Below are 26,003 nucleotides of genomic sequence, written 5' to 3' on the forward strand. Positions count from 1 at the left end.
CATTCAATCATCACTGCTCCCTGTAGTGTGGTTCATCTGAGATTTGGATATGCTTCATTTCTTGTCCTAATACCTTAAAATGAACTGTAAGAATGGATGGACGGCGTGGATATAAAAAATATATATCAAGGTGGGCCCCACAATCACTGATTCATCCACATCATGTCCCGATCCACCGAATCCGTGTTCAGGTTGGACAGTCCTGCACGCTACTCTGGACCGCTGTGCAGTGTTCCCTAGTGCGGATGGAAAATATTTCAAAATAAGTAGATGGGTTGATCGTAGCCATCTGTTCAGGCCTTTAAAACAACAGCAGGAAACATACTGTAAATCTAGCGAATGTTTAGCTCTTCTCATAGGTGTATTTTTCTCATGACAGCCAAAACACGGTAGGCTCCAGTAGATGGACGGTCCCGATTGATTCATTACCTTTTCCACCTGTACAGCGGAGAGATGGGTCTACCACATTCCAATTCAACCGGTTTTACCGTATCAACTGGCTCTACACGCACAGAGGAATTATATAATGCGTGGGCCGCACCTTTGTGTAGTAGGTAGGCGCTTTTGAGTTAGAAAAGTGGGGCCCATATCTTATAATCCATACCATTAGTTTGTTGGATCCACAGTCTTTTGACTGTTAAATAATGATAAAAACCTTTTTTATTCTTGGATTTAAAATAGACAGTCAGGAAGAGAAATACAGCAGTGGTCCCATATTCAATTGAAATTGACCGTTGAGAGTTTTAAGTCTAGAAAATTTAGGGCATTCTCCATTCCAAATTTTGAGTCAACAGACCAACAGTACGGATTACCGAAACATGGGCCACAACTATCAGAATTGAGAAGTCGTGTGTAAACTTCCCACGCATTATACAAATCCTCCCGGAAGCGAATTGCGTGGTATAGCACACACCACCGAACTTGGTAGTGTGTTGACGTCACCAAGTTCTGTCAGGCCCACCATTATATATGTATTATATCCACACCGTCCATTAGATTTTTTAGATCATTTTAGATCATGATCTCAAAAATGAGGCAGATCCAAGTGGAATACACCTCAGAAGGAAGCCGGACAATGATACCCACCGTTGAAACCTTCCTAGGGTCCACCGTGATTTTTATTTTCCATCCAACCTGTCCATAGAGTTAAAAAATACGTGGATTAATGGAAAAAAATCAACTTGATCCAAAACTGCTGTGGCCCTTTAAAAGTTTTCAATGGTATGCGTTTAATCTCCACTGCTTTTTGTGGTGTAGTCCACTTGAGCTTTTGATCCACGTATCTTTTTTAATAATAACCTAAAATAATCTTTAAAAACGGATGGACGGTATGGATATAACATATACATGATGGTTGGACCTACATAACTCGATGACGTCAACACACGAGCGACGTTGGTGGTGTTTTGGCAAACAACGCAATCCGTTTCCAATCCTCCCACGCCCCTCCTGGAAAGCGAAGAACGAAAAGGCAAGAGCCTTTTAGGGAGTGATTTTATACTCTGGCAGAGTATGATGGCTAATATGCAGGCACTCATGAACGGTAAATGTCGCATACATTAAATCAAATAAAACTTTATGTAAACTACCTTCACAACATTTGATTGTTTAAATAATTCCATCCTTTGATTCGTAATTGATTTTCTTTTTTTTTGGAAATACGACAATTGGATTGTTTCATTTTTAATCGTCCAATAAATGTCCACCAATCTCATAATCAAATAACATTAATTAACAGTACATTTTTGTTCATGATACATCTAAACCGAAACAATAATTTGGACAGTTTAATATGAAATAATTTTATTTTACATATGCGATTTCTAATTAATTTCTAAGTGACTGCATATCGTCCACCTTACACTGTCGCAGTATCAAAGTTTTTTCTTAGGTGGGATGGAATTGCATCTGGTCCTGTGCCAATTCCATTCCATGTTTGGGAAGAGTGGAAAAGCTTAGAAGTAGGCTAGATGGAATCGTATCGGGTCCTGTGCTAATATCACTCAATGTTAGCAAGTTGTGTAGGTCCCACCATGATGTGTGGGCTATATCCACACTGTCCACCCATTTTTTGAGATCATTTTAGAAAATGGGCCAAAAATCCAATTAGATTTAAAGCTCAAGTGGATCCCACCATAGAAAGCAATGGGGATTGAATACTTACTGTTGAAAACTTCTTTGGGGCCACATAAGTTTTGGATCTGTCTCATTTTTAGGCTCATATTATAAAACGAGGTTACAAAACAAATGAACGGTTTAGATATAACATATGTGTTATTGTCAATAGTTTCAAATGATGGTGGGTATATCCTTTCAATGTATCACTGTATTGCAAACCAAAAAGGGGATTAAGCTTATCCCACGGTAACAGGGAACAGTCCCTGCCATGCCATGGGTAATAATGATTTTTTTAAAATCCCATCCCACCTAATACCGTGGGATCGGTCCGGCCAAACAGGCCTAAGCCTTTTTATTCAAAGTGTAATATCAATGTTAGTTTCGCACCATTTAGAAAACACTGGTTGCTCTTCAAACGCAAACATGGAGTAGCCTTTCGGAAATCCAGAACGTCCAATCTCTGATCGAACTTTTTATGGAGCAGAATCTAAAAATTTCACAATGGAGTTGATATTAACATCTATTTTTCTTTAAAACATCCATTTAACTATGAAAATTGGATGGTTAGATTTATTAATTAATTCTATTTTAGAGATATTCCTCTTCCACGATAGGACACATAGTTTTAGTGGTCTGGATGTTGTAGATCAGGACCAAATGTGAGGAGGATGAGTCACCACCGTTTTTAAAGTGGTGTTAAACTAACATAGAAGTCGACTTGTATTCTTAAAAAATCCAACGCAAATGCCTCGTAAAAAAAAAAGAAAAGAAAAAGAAAAAAAAAAGGAAAGAAAGAGGAGAGGCCTTTCTCTGTCTACCGTATATATCTGTCTCTTGCTCTCTCTGTGTCTGTGAAAATTTCCAAAAGGAAATAGCAAAAAAGCTGAAGAGAAAATCGAAGAAGGAAAAAGGGTAGAAAAATCATGTCTATTCCATTGAGACTGTTGTTGCCTCTAAATACAGAGTCGTCAGATTGGGCTTCAAAAAGCCTCAACATCTTCTCCCAACAAAACCCAATTTCTTTCAAGCCTTCCTCCATTAGAAGATGTGGATTTGGGCTTCAAAAATCTCAATTCTCCTTCAAAACTCACACTTCTTCTTCTTCTCTCTCGGTATATACCTCTTTCTCCCTCTCTCATTTGATTATAAAAGAATTGTAGGACTCGTGTGTTTTACTTCCTTCGCCACACACGCACTCTCCCTCTCTCTCGTCTTTTTTTTTTTTTTTGTATTGTTTTGAAGTTTTGGAACTTGGGTTTTCTCAGTTGAAGTAGTTAGACTGATGGGTTGTTTTTGGGGGGTTTGTTTTTGTCCCCCTCTTCAAAGGAGTTGGATGAAGAAGATTTGGAACTTGGGTTTTTAATTCGTTTCTATATTATGTCATGGTGTTGTGGAACTTGGGTTTTTATTTTCATTTTGTAGCCAATAGATTGGTGAAATGCTGTAATTTTATTTGCAACATGGGTTTTGGTTCTAATTCGATTGCTTCTTTTCTCTTGTCTGTTACCCTTTCGTCTTGCATTATGAAGCTTTGGAACCCTCTCTCTCTATTGGGTTTTACTTTCTTCTCTCTCTCTCTCTCTCTCTCTCTCTCTCTCTCTTTGAAATTTACTGAGCAAAAAAGAAACTACAGCAAAGGGAAAGAATTCCTACACAGGGTGAAAGATGCTGCACGCCCTCTTTTGCTAAGGAGAATTAGCTGACTGCTATTTCGTAATGGGATTTTAGATCTTTATTTATTTATAAGTTGAAGCCGTAATATTGATAGAATGCTATATGAGAATCTCTTGTTTAATTTGCAACTACATGCCCTTTTAAATTGAAGCTATTGTGTTTATAGTCTGATTTGCTTTTTTTCATTGTGCTTTGTTACTTGAAAGAGCTCTACCATTTCTTTTTCTGTATGTATTGGTTTGCTTTTTAGAAGCCTAAGATATGTTTCATCAAGAGTTAAATTAAAAGCATAACGCTTTTCTTTGAATTTTGAGATTTTTTAGAGGAATGGTACAGTAACTCACATGATGAGTTGAATCACAGCACATATGCCAATGTGGTACACTTGTGTGAGATCCAGACTAATCATTAAGTGGGGGCCAATCAAGAACATGTTCTAGCACAAAAAAATCAGCCCAAATCTACTCATCAGGTCAGCCATACTTTGTATGAGCAAAGTGCCCAGTTAGAAAGAAATCGCCATCTATTATCCAGCATACGCATTTGGCCCACTTGATGAACAGACCAACCTGGCTTTTTGGATAACATGTTCATACAGAGCCCCCCTGGTATATGGCTTGATCTCACTGTATGTCAGGCCAAGCTACTCATCGGGTCAGCCAACCTCTTGTGCAAATTGGTTTTGCATTTCTCTCGCATTTATCTATGGATAAACATAGTGAGTCTTATTTAGCTTTAGATTAGTTGCAGAACTGTGGATTTTAGCAGTTGTAGATCCCACAAACACATCCGCAGCTGTTCCCTTTTCAGTATTTCTGTGTTCTTTTTCATTTACTTCTTCTGAAGTAGGGTTGTCAATGGGTTGGGTTTGGGTCTGTCCTATATTATCCTTACCCACGCTAACTTGGTTTGGGTCTTGCCAGGTCCAGCTCTCATTCTTCTATTTCTTTCTTTCTTTCTTTCTTTTCCTTTTTTTTTTTTTTTTTTTTTTGAGCAAATAATTATAACTGCATTAAGAGGAGAAAAGAAAAATAAAAATAAAAATCAATAACATAAAACATGAAAGGAAAATACAATGCCAACCCTTTGAAAAACACACCACCCCTAGGTTAAATGAACTATTTAGTTAGGGGGAAATCATCCCTTGCTCTATTCCTGTAAAATGGATCAGTTGCTTCCTATCTAATACGTATATTTGTTCGTGTCTCATTCTTGAAGGCCTGGACCAGGATTTGATTGGGTTCGGGTACCCATCGGTTAACCATCAGGTCTTTGTATCTGAGTTTTGAGTCAAGTAAGAGCATTTACATGGTTGGCCCACCCAGCGAATGGATTACAATTGCCTCTTTGACACATACATTGGTGTGTAGACAGGCTCTCTTACATGCCTGCGGCTTAGGAAACCGTATTCCTTTGCTAGAATAGTCAATATATTTAATATCTATATTGTTAATCTTAAAACTAACTAGAGCTGACCCAGGAACTGACTTGATCTGTCTCGGCCTGGTTTTAAGTTTTAACCAGGTCCAAGTCAATGAACCCTACCTTGATCCGGCTAGATCTGAATTTTAATGGGGTCCAAAAAGGTGAGACATGACCCATCCTGACCTGATTTTTTAACAGATCCAAAAATTGGACCAGGACCTGGTAAAATCTGATTGGGCCATCAGGTACCCAGGGATCCGGGTACCCATTAACAGCTCTAGTCTGAAGCTTTGAATTAATTTTTGTTGCAGAATTAAATAAAGGGTGTCTTGGAATTTATTACTTTAATCATAACATGTTATAACAGTCCCTTGAACCGTTCCACTCAAGGGTTATTTGGGCTTGTTAGTTGCAGAATTTAGATTGAAGGAACTGACTGGTTTATTTGTGTTTACTTGAAACGTTTTTGTTGTATACCTATGATGACATTAGAATCAATTCATTGTATTTTTGGTTTTTACTAATGATTTACTACCAGGGACTGTTTTTTATGTACTGGTATAGTGGCTTTGTGGATGTACAAGAAGAGACCTAGATACCGGTTGTTGGAGGGATGAAGGTGAGAACGGGGCTCAGATGTTTGGCTCTGATGATGAAATCACTACCCAAGTTCCCACACAAGTCCAGTCTGTTGTCGAAGGTCCTGGGACATTGCTGGTGACAGAGCCAAAACCAATCCCTGACCTCGACTATTTACAGGTATGCCATCTTCATATTTAGAGTAAGAAAGTTTTTGTGAAACATGACCATGTCACATTCATATTTGCCTTCTTGTATGCAATTTCTATAAAATGCAGTCTCTCTTTTAGGGCGAGTGCTGCAATCTTGCCTGTTGCCATCTTTCCTGTTCCACATGGCGTTCTTCATTCAAAGAACATTCCAACAAGTCAGATGGATGGATAATGTGAATAACTTGTTATCAATATATTCACTTTCTATGTTTGGAAACTGATCTTCTCCAAAACCTGTTGACGAAGCATGCTATTGGCCATTTGATGACATCTTATACTATAGAGGGAATAACACTCCTGGTAGAAATTGTACCATCTGGCTCCCAGCCTGAGCAAAGGGGGGCAGCCATTAGGTTGGAAGTCTGTAGTCAAACTTTGCCAACCGACCATGAGAATTCCAGCTTTGAATTTTTGTGGAAAAAGATTTGTAAAGATGATAGCTGGGATAAGGCTATTTGTGATGATAATAATGGTGGTTGTGATGATGATGGATGAAGAATTATTAAAAGATAAATAAATAAAAGGTTAAAATATAGGGATACACTCTCAAATTGCAAAGATTACCAGGCAAGTATGAATCCCTTCTCTAGCTAGAGACTTGGCTTCAGAGTTCCTAAGAATATCAAAGAAAGTGATGGATAACAAACCACATTTTCCTACATTTGTTCAATCCGATCTACCAACCTCCATAGATCATTTGAGAAAGACACCCATAGATGCTGCCACACCCTTGCGGGAACTGATTTCCAAAGTAGCTCCCATTGAAGTTTGGTGCAATCAGGTTCTCGAGTCAATGAGATCTTGACACCTGACTGATGCAGGCTCATCTGGGCCCACAACCCATGTCCTAGGCTTAGGCCCATTAAGCCGAAGCTCAATAGCCGACCCATCAATAAGGAGGCCCAAGCCTCCTATTTAGGTAATTAGCTAGCAAAATCAATTAGCTAGATGTGATTAATCCATATCCATTAGTCAAACATTTTTAATGCATTCTTATCTCTTTTATATCTTTTCTATATTTGTAATTGGTTTTCAATGACATTGTGTTTTCCTTATATGTACGTTTCAAAAGCTTATATAAGGGCTTGTGATGAGTAATATGAAGGCAGCTTTGAATTGAATAAAAAATTCTAGATTGTTTCTTTTTACCTTGTGTGATTCTTGTGCCTAGCTTGGAGGTGCCTACGCTTGGGCAGATCCTCCCCACATGCCAACTGTGCCACTAAATCGCAAAGAAATGGACAAGAGTGCACCCAAAAGAATATTTGACTAGAGAGGGAGAAATACTTTATTGATATCAAATTTCTTCTTACAATACTTAAGAAAAACTCATATTGACAAATTTTTAAAATGCCTACCTCTTACTCTCTCACCACAGCTCAAGCCTGCAAGCACCCGCAAAAGTCATTTAACCTTTTCCATGCGAACGAGATGAGCGGTGGCTACCTCTTATAGTACCTTCCCTTTTATAGACCCTAAATGAACCCAACTAAGAGATTGATCTCAAATTAGTTCAATCTATCCAAGATAGTAAAAGCCTAATAATGATAAAAGCAAATCTAGGATATAATCTTCCAAATCTTCAATCACATCTTCAAGTTAGCCCTTATATCTTTAATCACATCTATAAATCAACCCCCATATTCTCACAAATAATAAAATACAAATATTGATATTTATGTTCCAAATCTATGAATAAACAGTCCAAAATGAACACATGTTGGGCCTTACGATGGCTTGTGGGTGTGGGCTTGCATCAATTCTCCCCGGCTTTGAAAGAACTCTTCCTTGAGTTGGAAACTAATCTCGACCTTTGGATTTATACCATCTCTATGATGAATCTTCTTCTTCAAGGTGTTCCGTATCTGTTACGATACGTTTGTAAAGGCTGATACGTATAGGTAACGGCCATGACTGTTATGTGATAGGGGGTGAAATGCGGTAGTTGGTGCTTTGGGACTGTATCGGCCATTACGGTGGCCGTAAAGGCTGTTACGAGGCATAACGACCGTTACCCCCGTAACTGTCGAAAAACGACCACATTTTTCTATTTAAATCCTTCTTCTTCTTTTTTCCTCACTTTTTTCACTATAAAAATTCCTAGATCATTTTACAAAAGATTTTGACCACTCTTATTATAGTTTTTAAGATTAAAACCATAGATTGAAGTGATTTGAGTGAATAGAAGCCCCAAGGGCCATTTTTTCAAAAAGTTGAAAAAGTAGTATTTATGCATTTTTCTAATTTCTAGTTCTAGTGCATGATTGCGGTGTAAACATTAGAGACATATAATAACATTCACAAATTCACTAGATAACCCGATACAACACTCTCACCAAAGAGCGAATTGTTACACTGCCAAAAACATGTTCAAAACAAAAAATGAATACATATTTGTAATAGTTACATTATTCTTGATTTTCTAGATATTTTTTCAGAATTTTTTGGGCAAAAGAAAAATTCTGACCGTTACGAGGGTCATAATGGTCGTTATTCCCCCGTATTGGCCATTATGCCCAATACCCATGATGGTAATGGTGGTGACTGTTACGACCACCGTTACCGATATAAAATACCTTGTTCTTCTTCCTTGGTGGAAACTAGTGGTGTAACCCTAAGTGTTGGCTCGGCACAACCTTTGTTAGAGTCCACTGTAGATAATATCTCTTTTGCTTGCGCTTTTGTGGGTGTCAACTTGTTTGTTATAACTTTAAGGTTCTTGTTGGATTCTGAAACATTTGATTCGCTTTTCATGCTATAGTCATGTTTTGCAAAGGTGCTTCAATTTGTGTGTTGGGACCTATTTGTATGCCTATCAATGTGACCACTGCTATCAGTGGATCCATTGGTGAATTCAAGTGTAGGTCCAACGTTAATGCATTAATTACTTCAGATGTTAACTTTTCCTTTCACTTCGTAGATCTTTTCATCGTTTTTGAAACTTTTAGTTCAATTTTGAGTTTTCTGTCACGTTCCAACAATTGAAGGATTCGATCATTGATGTCTTTATAAGCCGGGGTTGCCCCATGTTGGTTAAGACCTTGGTGGGGACCTTCTGCTATGTATTACCTACTCTAAATTCTCTCCATGCTAGAGTTCCTCCACTTGATTCGTGAAATTGCTTTCCACATGTGTGAGTTGATCTATCCACTTTGTGAGTGTGTAGACCAATTGTATTACTTGAACAAACAAACTCTTCTTGTGTCACCTCTTTCGAAGCCATTAGGAGATGATGTAGAGTCGGCAGTTCCCTAATGATCACCGACTCTGATACCAAAATGGTGCAACCCAGTAATCGAGTCGATGAGATTTTGACACCCAAATTGCAAAAAAAAAAAAGAAGAAAAGGACAAGAGTATACCCACAAGAATATTTGAGTAGAGAGGGAGAAATTAAGCATTGATATTGTGGGCGGATTGAGGAAGGAGTGAAAAGAAGAAAGGAAAGAGAATGAGGATTAGGGTCCACACGTTCTCACCTCTCTCAAGTCTATTAATGTAGTTTCCAATATTTACAAGAATGCCATAGAAGCAAAAATACTGATTATGTCCTAAACCTAGATGGGCCATATAGCAACCCACATTCACATTCAATATCACTCCCTCTTGAGTTGGAGCATATATATCTCGAATGATCAGCTTGATAAAGGGACGATTTAGTTGAGTATGATGCAAAGCTTTTGTAAATATATATTCCAGTTGATCACAAGACTTGACGAATGACATGTAAATTTCCTTAGCTACAACTTTCTCCCGAATTAAGTGGCAATCAACTTTGATGTGCTTGGTCCTCTCATGATAGGCAAAGTTATTGGCAATATGAGAGGTTATTTGATTGCCACAATACGGCTTTGTAGGAACCTTTATAAACCCAAGTTCACCCATTAATGTTTGTAGCCAAATAAGTTCACATGTCACATGGGCTATTACTCTATATTATGCCGTAGGACTTGAACGGGCCACATCACTTTGCTTCTTACTCTTTCATGTAACAAGATTACCACCTACAAAAGTATAGTAGCCAGATGTAGATTGCATATTAGATGGAGAACTAACCTAATCTGCATAAGAAATATACTTCCACTCGAAGACAACCATTTTTCTTATAGAGGATATCATGACTAGGAGCTTCCTTTAAATACTTGAGGATATGAAGCATGGTTTTCTTAAACTGATTAACCACGTTGACAGGATATGTAATATCAGGCCAAATAATTTTATTACAAGTCAAACGATATTTTCTTGGATCTTCAATTAATCCACCCTGATCTACACTAAGTTTCTGATTTATATCCATAGGAGTTTTGGTAGGCTTGACTCCCAGAAGACCTATCTTATCTAGTAGGTCTATCACATATTTTCGTTGGGACTAGTTGATGCCCACCTTAGACTTGGCCACTTCAATGCCCAAGAAATATCAAAGACGACCCAAATCCTTTGTATAAAAATGCCAATGTAAGAATTTCATCAACTTGTTAAAGGAGTTTGGGAATCTGCGATAGCTTTTTTGATTTGTTTGAAGTAGCATGGGTCATGCCAGTCTCAATTGATAATCTCCTTCTAGCTTGGCATGGGGAGGTGTCGGTAAGATAAGAAAGAAAATTTGGAGAATTTCTTTGTTGGTTGTCATCTAATTTCTGTGGGAGAGAAATTCTCGATGTTTTAGGAATTGACATGGGCGCGCCTCCCAGGTGTTCATTAGGGCTAAATTGCATGTAGCGGTTTGAGCCTTAGCCTCTAAGATCTTAGGCGAGGTTTCGTTTTTACCTCTTTCTTCGTCTAATTTTTCTGTTGGCTTCGGCCATGCTTAATAAGATCATCATCTTTCAAAAAAAAAATTTTTTAAAAAAAACCTTCAACTTGTCAACTCTGTATTGTCACTACCTGTGATAATGATGTTGTCTACATATATAACTAACACAATAGTCCTTGTCTTACTTTGCCGAACAAAAATAAAATGGTTGGCCTGGCTACGTTTCATCTTGACCTTGAACACCACTTTATTAAACTTGTCAAACCAATCTCTTAGAGACCGTTTCAATCCATATATCGATTTCTTGGGATGTCATACTTTATTTGACTTCCCTTAAGCAACAAACCTAGGTGGGTGCTCCATGTAAACTTCTTCAACTAGATTTCCATGAGAAAAGAGCATTCCTCACATTAAGGTGATATAATGGCCAATCCAAATTTGCCACAATGGAAATAACTACTCGCACCAAGTGAAGCTTTGCCACTAGTGAGTTCATCTTTAAGTAGTCAACTCTAATGGTATGAGAGGATCCTTTGGCAACTAACAGAGCTTTGAAATGATCCACTAAGCCATCAGGGTTATATTTTATCATACACGCCCATCTGCACCTAATTGCCCACTTTCCAAGAGGTAATCCAATTAACGTCCGAGCAGTATTTTAAATAACGAATAGCTGTAGCGTAGTGTTCACCCCTCTGAAGCAAGAGGCTTAAGCTGCATAGTGTGTAGCATAAGCTGCACGCTACTTCTAGATTTTTAAACAAGGTTGCACTTGATTGCACCAATTTCATGATATTTTGCACTAAATTAGGCTGACTAATAATGAAATTTAACAAAATTTCATGATATCTGGTGCAGTAAAATGCAACCTAAATTAATAGGAAAGGGCAATGATTAAGTATAAAGGTGAAGAAAGAGCAACGAAACTGATTTAATATTGGTACTTATATTATTTTATTAAAAGCATTGAAAAGATTAACTAATTTTTATTGAAAATAGAAAAATGTAACAACTCATTGAAAACATTTATTGATTTTAATGTTGTAGTGAAAAATAACTTGTAATTAAAGCTAGTAGCGTATAGTGTAGTCTACTGTCTATGTAGCGTGTAGCGTATGCAAATTATCATGTAGCGTAGGCTACTTTTGACTTAAGTTATTTTCATGAGCTACACAGCGTCAAGGCTAAGCTATGCTATGTAGCGTAATCTACACACCACATAGCATAGCTGTTTAAAACACCACATCCAAGTTTGATTGTGATAGAGTGAAGTCATTTCTTCTTCTATAGCTAGTTTCCACCCATCACAACTTAGAGGGTCATAAAGGTTGTAACAACCGTAAATGCTATTTCAGCCTGCACTGTAAAGGTAACGGTGGTGGCCATTATGACCATCATTACCATTACAAATACATTGGTATCATATGCTCATGTGACAAAAGACATGGATGACAATGGTATTGATTGAGATAACACACTATGTTTATCGGTCATATGATCGGAAGCTCCTAAGACAATGATCTAAGGCACACTATCAGATGATGCAAGGAAAACGGTATCTGATCACGTGAGAGCAGTTGTGGATGATGATGCGTGGTGAAGCAATCCTTCAGAAGTCTAACATATTCTTCCTTGGACAGTGTAACCATATCACATGAAGTACTAGACTTAGAAGTGGAGGAGATTGGCTTGGAGACATAACCCTCGGTGCCATCATTAGAGGAATAAACCTGATTCGCCTAGGCAAGCTTACCAATAAGATCCCAAGATGTGTCCACTGTGTGGTTATTAGGACCGCAACGAGTGTACTGTCGATTGCCATGGCTATGGTGACCATCGAAATCTATGCCAAGGCTTCCTAAATTATTTCAGCCTCCAAAGCGACCTCCCCATGTATTTCTACCATCAAAACAACCACCACGATCATGGCCACCACGATGACTTTCCCATATCCTCTACCATATGCAGACATAAATATAGAGCGATCTGACAAAAATGAGCTCTATACACTGACGGCATGCTGAACACGAGCAAAAGCCTTGGTAGTAGATGGAATCTTGCTACCTCTAAGAATCTGAGCTCAGACAGACTCAAGACGAAGACTAGAGAAAAATTTAGCAACATGGAATTCCTCTCCTTGCCATCGCATAATCTCTCATAATCTGTTGGTGGTGGTTAGTATTATTCTCACAAGGTAGAATAATACTCTTGAACACTCTTTTATCTCCTTGTCAAAGAGTGAAAATATTTTGAAGTAACTCATATATCTAAGTTAAGTTGTTTTCTCCTGAATACATCTCGTTTTGATTATCTCAGACTTCCTTCTTTGTCTTGACAAAGATAACATTTTGCACTGATCAGAGGCTCCATACTATTTCATAACAAAGTCCTAATTTGGGCATCCTTTGCCACCCAGTATTCGTATTCTATTGAACTTACGTCAGGTTTTGGGGGGAGTAAAATATTAAAGACAAGAAAGGATAAAGAATGAGAGAGAGATTGAGGATCAGGGTTCATACGTCCCTTCCTCGTTCAAGTCTATTAGCATAGTTTCCAACTTTTGTAAGAATGCCACAAAAGCAAAAATACCCATTACGTCCTAAACCTAGATTGGCCTAAGAATGGGCCTATAACAGCCTGCATTCACATTCGATAACATATATTCTTATAATACCTTAGAAAAACTCACACTTAGAAAATTTTGGAATGCCTACCCACCCACACAAGACCCTAAATGAATCTTCAATGAGAATCCCCCTAACAAAGAGATTGATTTGAAATCAGTCATAATTAGTTTCAAATGAAATAAATTATAATTGATTTCAAATCAATCTAATCTACCTAAGATGGTTAAAGCCTAATAATAGTAATAGTGAAGCTTGGAAATAATCCTCCAAATCTTCAATCACACTTTAAATTAGCCCTTATATCGTCAATCGCATCTCCCCGCATCTTCAATCACACCTTTAAATCAGCCCTCATATTTTTCACAAGTAGTAAATTGCAAATCTTGATATTTAGGCCCCAAATCTATAAATAAACAGTCCGAAATCAGCACATGTTGGGTCCTATGCTGGGTTGTGGGCCTAGGTGGGCTGTTCGCCTGCATCAAAGTTCATTTTCACTCGGTGGCAGTTTCCAAATGGTGGCTACTACTACATTTTCGCAATCTGTCGTGTGGCGCACGACTAACAATTGCTGAACCATCTATTAAGGTAAAATATTAATTTACCATATTTTTTTATTCTAATTCATTGCTATAATATATTTCTATATATAATATTTTTATATTTTATCCTTTTTAAAACTGTTATTTGTAGTTAATCATCATCTATCATCATCCAAGCATTATCCAACTAATTGGGGTCTGCTACACGAATCCTGTTCCGCCATTCCACCCTTAAAGGACCATATCCTTAGTTAAACCATAGGTCATCAAGTCTTTTCTAGTTACCTTAATCCATGACCTTTTAGAGCCTTCAACGTGTACCAACTCACCCATTCTTACGGGCGCATGATTAAACCATCTAAGTCTACTTTCCCTCATCCTACTTATTGATGTTACTCTTGATTTCCCTTGAATTCGTTCATTTCTAACTCTATCTGTTCCTTGTCCTGCCACTCATCCTCCTCAACATCCTCATTTAAGCTATGCTCATACCAAGATCATCTATTATTTGTAATTTATAAAGTCATTAAATAATATCATTTAACCGTGATACTCTACAGACATTGATGGGCATTGGCTTCAGTTTCCATATTTGACACCTTGTATTGATGGCATGCAGCAATATATTTGTGCCTAAGTTTATGATGGGTGATTTATTCTCTTTAATTTTTGTAGGAGTTATTGGCCATTCAGCAGCAAGGACCTAGAGCAATTGGTTTCTTTGGGACACGGAACATGGGTTTCATGCATCAACAGCTTATTGAGGTTTTGAGCTATGCTATGATCATAACTGTATGATATTCTAACTTCCATTTTATATTTTTGTTCCCATTACCTTTTCTCACTTTGGTTTCTAATGCTTTAGATTCTTTTGTTTTTGTTTTTCCAGAAAAACCATATCTATACATCAGGAGCTTCAGGGACTAATGCAGCTGTTATTAGAGGCGCTTTAAGAGCTGAGAAACCAGAGTTGCTTACAGTTATATTGCCACAAAGTTTGAAGATGCAACCACCTGAGAGCCAAGAATTGCTATCTAAAGTATGATTTGGATGATTGCTTCTCCTTCACATAATTTCTTTTATGTTTGTGTTTCACCATTATTCCTTGGTTGCTTTATTTTCTCATAAAAAAACATAAGCTATCGTCTTTGCAGAAGACTTTGAAACCTGATGAATGGGGTGTATGACATGGAGGACTGTGATGTCAGATTTCGTCTCAATGAGCTGGGTGTAGGGTTGTGAAACCTGTTCTCCCACACATGCCAGTATAGCATGCATGTGTGAGACCTATGCTAGTTGTACCCATTTTCTCATAATCCTGCCAATTATTATTTGGGCCTTTGTCCAAATGCTGTGTAAAATCGTCCTGAATTTTAAGGAATGGGCTGTAAATTGTACCTATTGCTTATCCTGGCCTCCCTTTAAAGATTAGAAATGGGTATAAATGCATGGTTGCGAGTCTTGTCATTGAATACCACTTGGAGATTAGCTCGCTCGTGTAAAGGGGCAGTTGAACATTCTGAAGCTGCAAGTAATGCGGCATGGTGTGGACAGGATAGTCCAATTGATGGATGGTGATGACCTATTGGAATGGGGGAACCCTTAGGATCGGAAGAGTAAGAGATCTCTATTTTGCTCTAAATAGTGGAGTTCAATGTCTAGGAGCCAAAAAATTTCGTTTCACCTTCTCTATGCAAACTTTTTTCAGAATGGTGATGATGCCATTAAATCTACTTGCTTCATTATGAATTTTTATCTTATTATTATTATTTTTTTAATCTATTTTTTGAATAGGGAAGAGGGATAGTTAGAGTTCAGGTTTTGTTGGATTTTGGGTTTTAGGGATGGATTTTGAGATGGGAATGGGAGGGATAGGATTTTGATAAGTTTGGGGGCATGGGGATGGATATGGAGATGAGAACGGGAGGGATATGGTTTTGATGGGTTTTGGGTTTGAGGAAGGATATCGAGATGGGAATGGGAGGAATAGGGCTTTAATGGATTTGGGGTTTCTATATGAATTTTTGAGATGGGATTAGGATGGAAGATATAAAATAGATAAAGAAGGGAAGAGGTACAAGAGAAGGCAAAGGGAGATGCCTCAAAAGCCTAAGTTCCCAAGGAAGGAACTTCCTTTGGTACCACTTTGATGCAGCCAAGAAGCACCGGGATGCAGTTTGATGAAAGATTCATAGCAACACATGCAAAGATTCAAGAGGCAACACAGGCCACCATTACAAATACATGCAAAGAAACTTATCTCAATATTCAATCTCTAAGGAAGTTACACATCCCACAAAGGACTTATTTATAACCTAGCAATAGGTAAGACCTAATAAAATGAAAAGACTAAAATATCCCTACCTTAAGAGTCAGTCCTGTCTGCCCTTGTGCAATGGTAAGTTTAGACTTCTTTCATTTATTTTGAGGCGTAAAACAGAAAATAAAATAAATACATGCTCCTTATGGACCCCTAGTTGGGTTCACGTGTGACGGTGTGGGACCCATGTGCGATCTGGAGTATATATTTGGGACGGGTTCACGCGTGACGGTGTGGGACCCACACGTGTGATCCGGAGTATATATTTGGGACTGGAGATCTATTTGCATCAAAGATCAGGTGATTGGAAGAGGAGAGGGAGAGAGGGAAGAAGAAGAGAGTCTGATACCATGTGAAATGCTAGATAAAAAGTTGCATGGCTTGATCAAAAGAATGAATACAGAGAACTATTAATAGGCCTCTTAGGCCATATGTAGGAAGATTCTAGAACATCTAGGAGAGTTCTAGTACTCTCGAATGCTGAATAATTGCCAGTATGCCATTGTAGTACAATTACAAGAATGCCATCATAGCATATTGTTTAGCATCAGACATGCCAAAAAATCTTCAGAGATGATTAAAAAAAAAAAATCAGACATGTCAAGATAGAAAATGGAGTTTCCTTGTTACATACAGAGAAAGTGATTAATACTTTAATTCTCATGACTTTCTTTTCGTGCAAGTCGTCATGTTATGATTTCTCTTTTCCTATTTTCTGTTTTTCAGGTGAAGAATGTGATTGAGAAGCCCCATAATGATCATCTGCCCTTGATTGAAGCTAGCAGGTATGTTATCAATCGCTTTTCTATGTATGATTATCCGAGTAATATTGGGACCTACCACTTCTGACCCTATGCGGAAATTGATCTTTTTATTGGACACTTAAATTGGCTGACTCGATGAAGAATTCACGTCTGTGACTGTCTATTATCAGTTCACACTGTTATTTACAAGATCCATTATCCAATGCTCAATCCAAGAATATCCACAAGTTTCTTAGATTTTGAGTTTGTAATGAGTGCAGTGGGACCCATCTTTAAATGATCCAAAATGTTGATGTGATGCACTTTCAATGGCCAATGCACCATAAATCTCCCAGATGGGAAAATACTAACCCTTCAATTGGTAGCCAGCAAATAGACCTTTAAGAAAGAAAATACAATTAGATGTCCACATTCAACCAAGGCCAAGGCAGCTAATGTCATCCAGTCTGGGATATTTTAGGTGCATGGGCACCCACAGTTTGTCCCACTATATAAAATGGTTTAGATCACTGAACCGAGCCCCCCACTTGACAGACGAACCCTAACCAACTGTAGATATTCTTGAGTTGAGGATTGCCCATTACCTCATGAAGATTTGCATTCAATACTCAGAGCCTGTACAAACCAATCCATGTAGATACAGTCCTTGGTTGATCAATGATCTCTAGAACATCAAATCTGGGATTATAGAAAATTGTAACTCTTTAAGGGCCTATTTGGATTCGTGGAAAGCATAAGAAAGGAAATAATGTTTCTCAGGAAAGACTATTTCCAGGTAACTGTGGGAAAGGAAACATTGTTTTCCTTGTTTGTTTTCCAAAAAGATTTTCCCAGAAATAGATCAAATTTGTTTTTCTGCAAAAAACTAAAAAATAAAATAAAATCTTCGGAAAAATTTCTAGGTAGTCACTGGCGTGTACCATATTAGCACGTTGCACATGTGGGATGCTTGAAAATGGACAATGAACATGTGGCATATGTGGCATATGTGGGTGCAACTTTAAGTTGTACAATGCTGGCATGTATTAGCACATTTTGACACATGGGCGCTTGAAGTTAGATGGCATAACTTACGCACATTGGCACCATTGGTATATTTGGAGCGATTGAAGATGGGCAATGTCACATGTGGCACATTGGTATGTGTGGGGTGCTTTGCACATGTGTGGTGCCAAAGAAGATGAATGGTGGTACATTTGGATAGTGTTTTGAATAGTGCTCGTAACGTAGCACAACCAAATAGCGATGGTCTTGTGTTCGTGTGCTATTTGTAGCGTGGCATACGCTATGCAGCGTGTAGCAGATGTAGTGTATGCACCAGTTAAAGCCCCAAAATTTTATGATTTGGCTTTGTACATCTGCATTAGTTGAGCACCAGTTGGAAGATGGTGGTGACTCATCCTCACACGTAGCACTAAAGTACAGCTATCTTGACCATTAAAACTGTGAATCTTATCGTGGATAGGGTTTATTTCTAGATTCACATCTCTCTCTCAAAAAAAAAGAAAAAAGAATCATAAATCTCAGGCAATTGTTACTATCTCCATGAGTGTGACAAGTATACAGCTGAACAGTTACCAGCATATTTAAATGGTGTAAAACAAACACAAGCCAAACTTTTTATAAAAGGGAAGACATCCGATTGCAAAGTTCAACTTTTCAAGCCGTAAACTCTCTACCACAACTTCACCTATGGCTCCCAAAACCACACTTCGATTGTAGAAATCCACAAAGCTGTTGAAGAGGAGATTTTGACCTATCAATTGGGGCCCTACAATATATTCCCCTTGTAGTATTTTCAAGAGCATTGGGAGCCTAAATGAAGGACAAAGGTTTAAATTCCCCCCCTTTTCACATCCATATGGTTATGAAGCTCAAAAATTCATTTAAAAATAAATAAATAAATTATTTTGATTGTATCTCTTCTTGATCTTGATAGAGGTATGTTATTGCCATTTAATCTCTTAATGAGTTCTTTTTAATTTTGGATGAAGATTTATGGTTTCTTTTGGGATTTTTTTCTTTGATTTTTTCCCTTTTTGACCTGTTCCCATGCAATATTGTTGGTTAGGATTGTTTTACAACATTTTTCTGTGTGGGGCCTGCGGTAAGGTGTGTATGGCATGGCATGCAACCATTCAACCATCACATGGGCCACCATGCTTCAGTCGAGGTGTTTGGGTGGATGCGCATTGTTTTCTATGGCATGGCCCACATGATGGTTGGATCATAGTTCGTCATCGTTTTCTACAGTTTTGTCAATGATGTTTTATTTAAACCAACCTGATTTAAATGATTTTAAACTCGCAAGTATACGAATCAGATGTAAATATGGTACGTATTACGAGATCGTTCCCACGAGGACTGATCGTCACAATTCAAAATTAAAGACTCTTCTTAACTAATCCAACAAATATTTGCGATAGTAATTAAGTAAACTAAATAAAAATCAATAGAAAAATAACCGAGAATAATGAGAAAAATTCAATCAAGGAGAAGACTAGGACTTTCGAATCCACCCCTAATTATCATAAACCTTGTTCTGCCTGTTGATTCACCCTAATTCAGATTGATATCAAAAATAAATAAAGCGCACTCTATGTCCTTGGTCGGGCACACAGAATGTATAATTCCTTAAAGCATATGGATTACATCTTTCCATCCATGGTCAGGCATGAAGAGATGTTGATTCCTGTTTCTTCCTCTATAGGAACCTGTTCATGGTCAGACACAAGCACCTAGAATAGTAATCCAAACAACGTCCATAACTAGACTTTGGTTGAGCTCTTAGAATGGAGGAGTACGGATATTTCAGTTAAGCACAGTAGAGAAAGAAACAAACCAATCAAATTCAGATGAAATCAACACTTACAAGAGTCATTCAAATTAGGGGTTTCATCTCAGCCCTAGCTAGAAGATTAGCAATCCATGAATTCAAATAAAAAGAAAGAAAAATAAAATTGATATAAAGAAAACATCTCTCTCTCTCTTCTTCTCTTTTCTTCTCTTTTATTCTCTTTTCTCTTCTCTGGATCTCTTCCTCCCCTTGCAAACGAGCCTTTTCTTTCTCCTTTATAGCTTTTAGCTGCGGTGCAGAGCTACGCATGAGAATAGCAACCGGTCGGTTGAGAACAGAAGTCGGTGCGTGTATATACATTACGCATTGAAAATCGGAGCTTCCCACGTTCCGTTCCTTGCATGTCGTCTATTAAATCATCATCTCTTGGGACGTTCTGAGATGCTCGACACAATGGACGGCTTGGATCGATCATACGAACCATAGAGGTGGCCCACCAGCTTCCGAAAAATGGACAGCTGTCGGGACGCGAACAGAGGACGTGTATTTCTTCCGCTCGGATGCTGGTGGGACTCATTCCTTCATTATTTTGGGTAATCCGATCCGTCCAATGGATTCTTCTCAAAAAAACACTAGGGAAGGGATATTTTTGGGTGCTCATTGATGCGGCCACAGAGTTTTTAAACCTACCGTTCATTATACTTTTGAACGGTTGAAAAATCAATCCTCGTTCTCTTTTTCAACTCTGTCAACTAGGCTTGGATGAGAGGGACCCAGGGACTCTGATGGACAGTTCGGATTGTCCGTTAGAACAATGTGTGGAGCCCACAACAGGGGACCGCAAGTCCCTGTTTCACGACAAGCAAAACCGAAATTTCCGTTTGAAGTCGGTGGTGTCAGATGACCCATGATCGAGTTCTGATTGTAAATCCATGCCATCCATTGTAATCTACTCGAAATTTCAGTTGGAAATGACTACTTTTGTATAGCTTTTGATGCGGTCCACCTGATTTCCTGCTCTACCGTCCGTTCTGCCTTTGATGGTGGAGATCATGTGATCGCACGAAATGAGGCCGAAATTCCACCTAGGTGATGGTCTTCCCTACCTAAGAGGCACAATGGACGGTTCAGATCTTGTTACATGATTATTATTGGGCCCCACTATTGAAACCGACGCCGGACGGCGTTTAACGCTGTCGCGTTATTGGAAATTTCCTTTTTTTTTTTGTATTTCGTCGGTCAGCGCCTGCTGACCGACCTTGAATGTATGGGTGCACTGCTGGTGTGCGTTCGCACTGTGTGCATGCAGTGCACATGTGAGGTCCATCATGATGTATGCACCAAATCTCCTCCATCCATATGGTTCTCCATATAATTTAAAGTGTTGATACCAAAGATGGGGCATATGTAGCTTGCAGGTGGACCCCAAGCTGGAAATTAATGGGCTGATCTGGCCGTTGGGCCACTTCTCGAGATATCCAATGGTTGAAATTTAATATGTATGGTTTATTTATGGCCTCCAGGCCATGTATGAAGTTTCGAGTCAATCGGATGACGGAAACCATGTAATCTTGCATTCTGGACCATTTTTGGGCCTTTTTAACTTGAACGGCTTGATTTCCTCGGATCCCTAGCATGTGAATTCTTCAGTATTAGTTCCCTTGAGTGCGTCCCTTGCTCTGGTGACTTCGGAGTGTCAAATTCATGCTTGTAGTACTCTTTTTCCATCAACGCTCCTGATTTCATCCTGCAATAAAAATATAATTAAAATACTCCGTTAAACATTATCATGTACGTAAAATTAGGTAATAATTGGGGTCTGATATGTAATATTTGACCCTCATCAGTCAACCACCCAGTCTAGTAGGGTGGATCCAGCCATCATGTGGCTCAACCACGCCATATTGAAGGCTTTTTGGGTGACTACATTGATTTCTGTGGTGTGGCCCACCTGATGTTTGGATAGGTCTATTTTTTAGGCATCTCATCACCGCAGTGAAGGTTTTTTGCCATTTTTTGTATTATTTTTACTACTAATTGTATTTTGTCCTATTATTTTAATTAAAAATAGAACTGTCGTATCGTGTAGCTTACGCTAGAGGGCTAAATCCTATGCTATACAGTACATGTTATTTAAAACATTGGATGTGGTGCAACACGTGAGGTGCAAGAGAAGATGATGGCACACGTGGCATGTGGGATGCTTTGCATATGTGGGGTGCAAGAGAAGATGGATGGTGGCACATGCAAGGTTTTCGAAAACGGTAACATAACTAATGATAGCGGTTACGTATCAAGGGGCTGTGATGGCCGTTACGGCTGTTATGGAAAAAATGCCCATAACAATTGTAACAGGCCCGAAACATATTTTTTTCCAAGAAAAAAGAGAGGCTGTAACGGCCATTATGGTCCGTTTCGTAACAGTGACAGCGTTGGAATACTGTGGGCTTATGTTGCATGCTGCCATATGTGACTTGTAGGGCATAATGAAAGATGTACAATGGCTCATTTCTCACATTGGCACATGTGAAGCGATTGAAGATGGATGGTGGCAAATTTGGGTTTTAACCATTGAGAAAGTCATTTTCTTTCCATCTTGGGAAAATTCCTTTCTTGGGGATGGAGGTGGGAAAATAAGTTTGTTTATTTTCCAACAAATTTAGTGGGAAAAGAAGTTTCGACAAAAAGAAAGGCTTGACAAACAATGGAAAGTTAGTTTCATGGCAAATAATGTTTCCTTTCCTTTTCATGAATCCAAACATGCCCTGATGTGCCATTTTAAATCCCAATTTTGGAGGGAAAAAAAGGTTTCCCTTTGTGCAAATCCAAAAGGTTTCAAATGCAAAGGAAAAACATTTTCTAGCACTTTTCTTTACCAAAACAAACAGGAGCAAAGGGTTGGCACTGATGTCAGTTTGCCTCCCTCTTATGTCACATTTTTGCTTTCCATTGAATTCCCCTAGTTTACCTTCAATACAAACAGGCGCTCAGAGGCTAACTCATTTTCTGTCCATTTGACTTTTCAAGAAAAAGGTTGTACTCCCTCTTTGAGGAGGGGAAAGCAAATGAAAACACTTTGCCTTTGCATCTGCTGCTTCCCAAACAGGTGCAATTGTCTTGTCCATGCAAACTGTTTGGATTCCCCAGTTTCCGTTCTATCCAAACTGGTGTAAATGTCTTGTGGATGCAAACTGTTTGGATTCTCCAGTTTGCATTCTATCCAATCAGTGCAAGTGTCTTGTCCATGCAAATTGTTTGGATTCCCCGGTTTGCATTCTATCTAAACAGGTGCAAATGTCTTGTTCATGCGAACTGTTTGGATTCCCCAGTTTGCGGTCTATCCAAACAGGCCCTAAGTGACTTGTCAGAGGCATGACACTGAGTTTATTTATTCCCAAAGAAAATAAATAAATGGGAATGGTAGTAGAATTTCAAGATGTGGGTTATATCTGATCTCATGCTTGCTGAAACTTCCAGTCACCTGTTCTCTTCTTGATTCTCTATCTGAAGTGTTGAAATTCAGTAAGAGCGTTTTAGTGCCCACTTTCATAGCAAATAATATTGATAGGAAAAAATGAAAAAATGAACACAGAAATTCCATTTCGGCTTCTCTATTGCACTGCCCAAATACAGTGGATATTCAGCCGCTTGGGGCATCTTTGGTTGCCACTTAAAAAAGAGTTCATACCATTTCAGTTAACATCAATTAAGAATTAGAGATCATAGTTTGTATAAATTGTTGGTTATGTTTTTAATTCCTACTATGAAAAAGATCTCTAATACATAATAACAATTGAATAAAATGAGTTGCAAATCAATTTTAAGTGGCACCCAAACAGACTTAGACTTGATTTAAATGATGGTGTAAAAAATCAGAATTTGCACTCAGTCCAAGCTCAGTCAGACAGAAAATCCTGCCTAGTTTTGAATTGGTCAGTGTGTTTTTGAACACTGACACCAGCCATCGTGGATCTCACCTTTATGCAGTTGCTAACGAAGAGAGAGTATGTTGGTTTCCTACTGATTATCTTGTGTTGAAACAAACAGGTTGTGTAACATGGACATTCTCTCCCATGTGCAACAAGTCATTTGCTTTGCATTCCATGACAGTAGATTGCTCATGGAAACCTGCCAAGAAGCGAAGAACATGAGGAAGATCGTAACTCTCTTTTACCTTGACTAATTGCAACCCTTTAGCAAGGGGAGGGATGGATATTCATCCGACTGTAGAAAAAAGAGAAAGGAAAAGGGCTTCTTTTCAGAAGATTTAGTTATTTTTTGTTTCAGCCATTTGTGTTTAGTGAGAAATATTTACAGTGGTGAGAGTGGAGAGGAGGGTCCATTCGATTGGATATTATCCTCCTGTTATTCTTTCGTCATTGTTTTGATTGTTATCCGAAAAAGAACAAAAAATACAATAAAGCTGCATATATTCTGTTGCAGGAGTTCATGCATAATGCGGCATTGTATCCATTCGAAGCCATGTAAGTGGGGTCTCCTTTGTTTTTTTAAAATATCATTTCCATATCTCTATTTCCATTTGAATATTGATCCTCGATGTCCACCTCATGTCATCACATGGCTCCATGTTTGGTTGATCTTAACTTCCATTGGGTTGGTACTCCTGTGGATGGGCCATATGCCTTTTGAGAGCATGCCGGTAGATGTTCATGATACTATGATTCGCTGGACTCAAGTCAACTGTTGAAATCAAACAGTCTACTTAAAAGTTTTCTACAGCGGTTGCCTGTCTGCATGGGTGCCTTCCAGATGGAGGAGATGATATTCAAATGAGTTATGATAGATGAGTGTGATTGCAACGCTCAATCTTTGCTCTTGAATTCAATTATTAGGCGTTGCATGATCTATCGGGCATGTAGAGCAACTGTATTTAGTAGATGCAGTTTACTCTGGGGGATGTAGTTGTAATACCTCCCTTTCTCTCTCGATCTCACCCCAATGGTCCCAGGTGCCTAAAAGTGGACCAGAATGAATGACCACTGTTTGATCTCTCTGTTGATGGAGAGATGAATGGAAGTGGGTCTCACTTGATCTCACACTGGGTGGCACAATGGTTGACCTATCATGGGTCTGAACCATTCATTCATTTATACAACTAGGAGCAAGCTATGGTGTGAGAATCACACTGATCAGGTGATCCTAATCCCTTGAATGTGGCTGATTTGTTGTAACTAGAATCATCAAATCAAAGTTTCACTTTAGAATCACAAGAAATACGAAGTGGGATCTGTCTAGTAGATTTTGAAGATGATGATTGGACCCATCTATCTAGTAGATGTTCAAGATGATGATTTGACCTGTTTTGTTTCTGCAGTCAAATCTTAAACTGTCCATTTTAGCATGAATTTTTACATGATGGCTTGCTCTTAGACTATGAATGAATGGTTTGGATTTCCATGTAAGAGGTTTAGGGAAACCTCCGTGGATGTCAAGACAATTAATTTGTAATTATTGCACTTTTTTCACCTCTTGAATCCAAACGGCGACATCATTAGCGTATTAAGATAATGATTTGACATTAAAATAATATAAAAATACTATCCTACCATTTTATTGCCTTCAGATTGTGAAGTCTTGTGTGGCCAAGTTACAATCCTTAGATCAAATTGGTTGAATAATCTGAACCTTTGATTTGTGGACACTGTTTGTGGGAATAGGGACGTTGGATGCCCATCAATGTGATAGTCATATAATGGAATAAGCTTTGTTTTATAGGTCAGAATATTCAAACATCTTTTATAGCCGTCCATATGTATCAGTGGAATCTTTTATGATGTGGCCGCTTGCTAGGTGTACAGTGGACTTTTTAAAGATAAAATGTCTTACGTATCCATCACACGTGTTCCATACTGGCATGTGTACATGCTCACTACGAAGTCGTAGGTACGTACCAAAATGTAGACTGTTGTTATCTTACCGAATTAAGATAGGCCATGGACCAGAAGATATTCCAATCAACGTGGGGCCTATCAAATCAATGGATTGGATTGCTGCCTCACATGTACTGTTCCTCATTATCTGTAAAAGTGAGACAGTGGGTTTGTGATCCAGACCGTTGATCTAATAACACACCATGGATTCAACATGCCTCAAACTTTTCTTCCTTGTTTCTGGATATCATCTCATTCGTACACATCTTCTCTTTATTTCTGAGTTACGGAAATGCAATCTT

At 38.5% G+C, this 26,003-nt stretch overlaps 1 protein-coding gene across 2 annotated transcripts; it reads left to right on the forward strand.

Moving 5' to 3' along the window:
• The first annotated feature begins 2,891 nt into the window (after positions 1-2,891).
• LOC131240272 (uncharacterized) lies at positions 2,892-24,252 on the forward strand. 2 transcript variants are annotated; one of them, XM_058238397.1, is made up of 6 exons: positions 2,892-3,230; positions 5,782-5,976; positions 14,605-14,721; positions 14,819-14,968; positions 16,976-17,034; positions 23,858-24,252. In XM_058238397.1, exons 1-6 carry the CDS (start codon positions 3,042-3,044, stop codon positions 23,991-23,993), a joined length of 846 nt encoding a protein of 281 aa, XP_058094380.1. In that variant the 5' UTR covers positions 2,892-3,041; the 3' UTR covers positions 23,994-24,252. The 2 variants fall into 2 exon arrangements, with proteins under 2 accessions (XP_058094380.1, XP_058094381.1); XM_058238398.1 differs by having other exon boundaries at positions 3,089-3,230; positions 5,756-5,976.
• Positions 24,253-26,003: the final 1,751 nt, after the last annotated feature.

Source organism: Magnolia sinica, chromosome 3 (genome assembly GCF_029962835.1).
Source record: "Magnolia sinica isolate HGM2019 chromosome 3, MsV1, whole genome shotgun sequence".
Classification (NCBI taxonomy): Eukaryota; Viridiplantae; Streptophyta; class Magnoliopsida; order Magnoliales; family Magnoliaceae; genus Magnolia; species Magnolia sinica.

Bases quoted from the DNA above. Each gene is read 5' to 3' on its own strand.
- LOC131240272 (XM_058238397.1), top strand. From the start codon at position 3,042: ATGTCTATTCCATTGAGACTGTTGTTGCCTCTAAATACAGAGTCGTCA. The intron at 14,722-14,818 runs GTATGATATTCT...TTGTTTTTCCAG, and splicing joins GCTATGCTATGATCATAACT to AAAAACCATATCTATACATC. The intron at 14,969-16,975 runs GTATGATTTGGA...TCTGTTTTTCAG, and splicing joins GCCAAGAATTGCTATCTAAA to GTGAAGAATGTGATTGAGAA.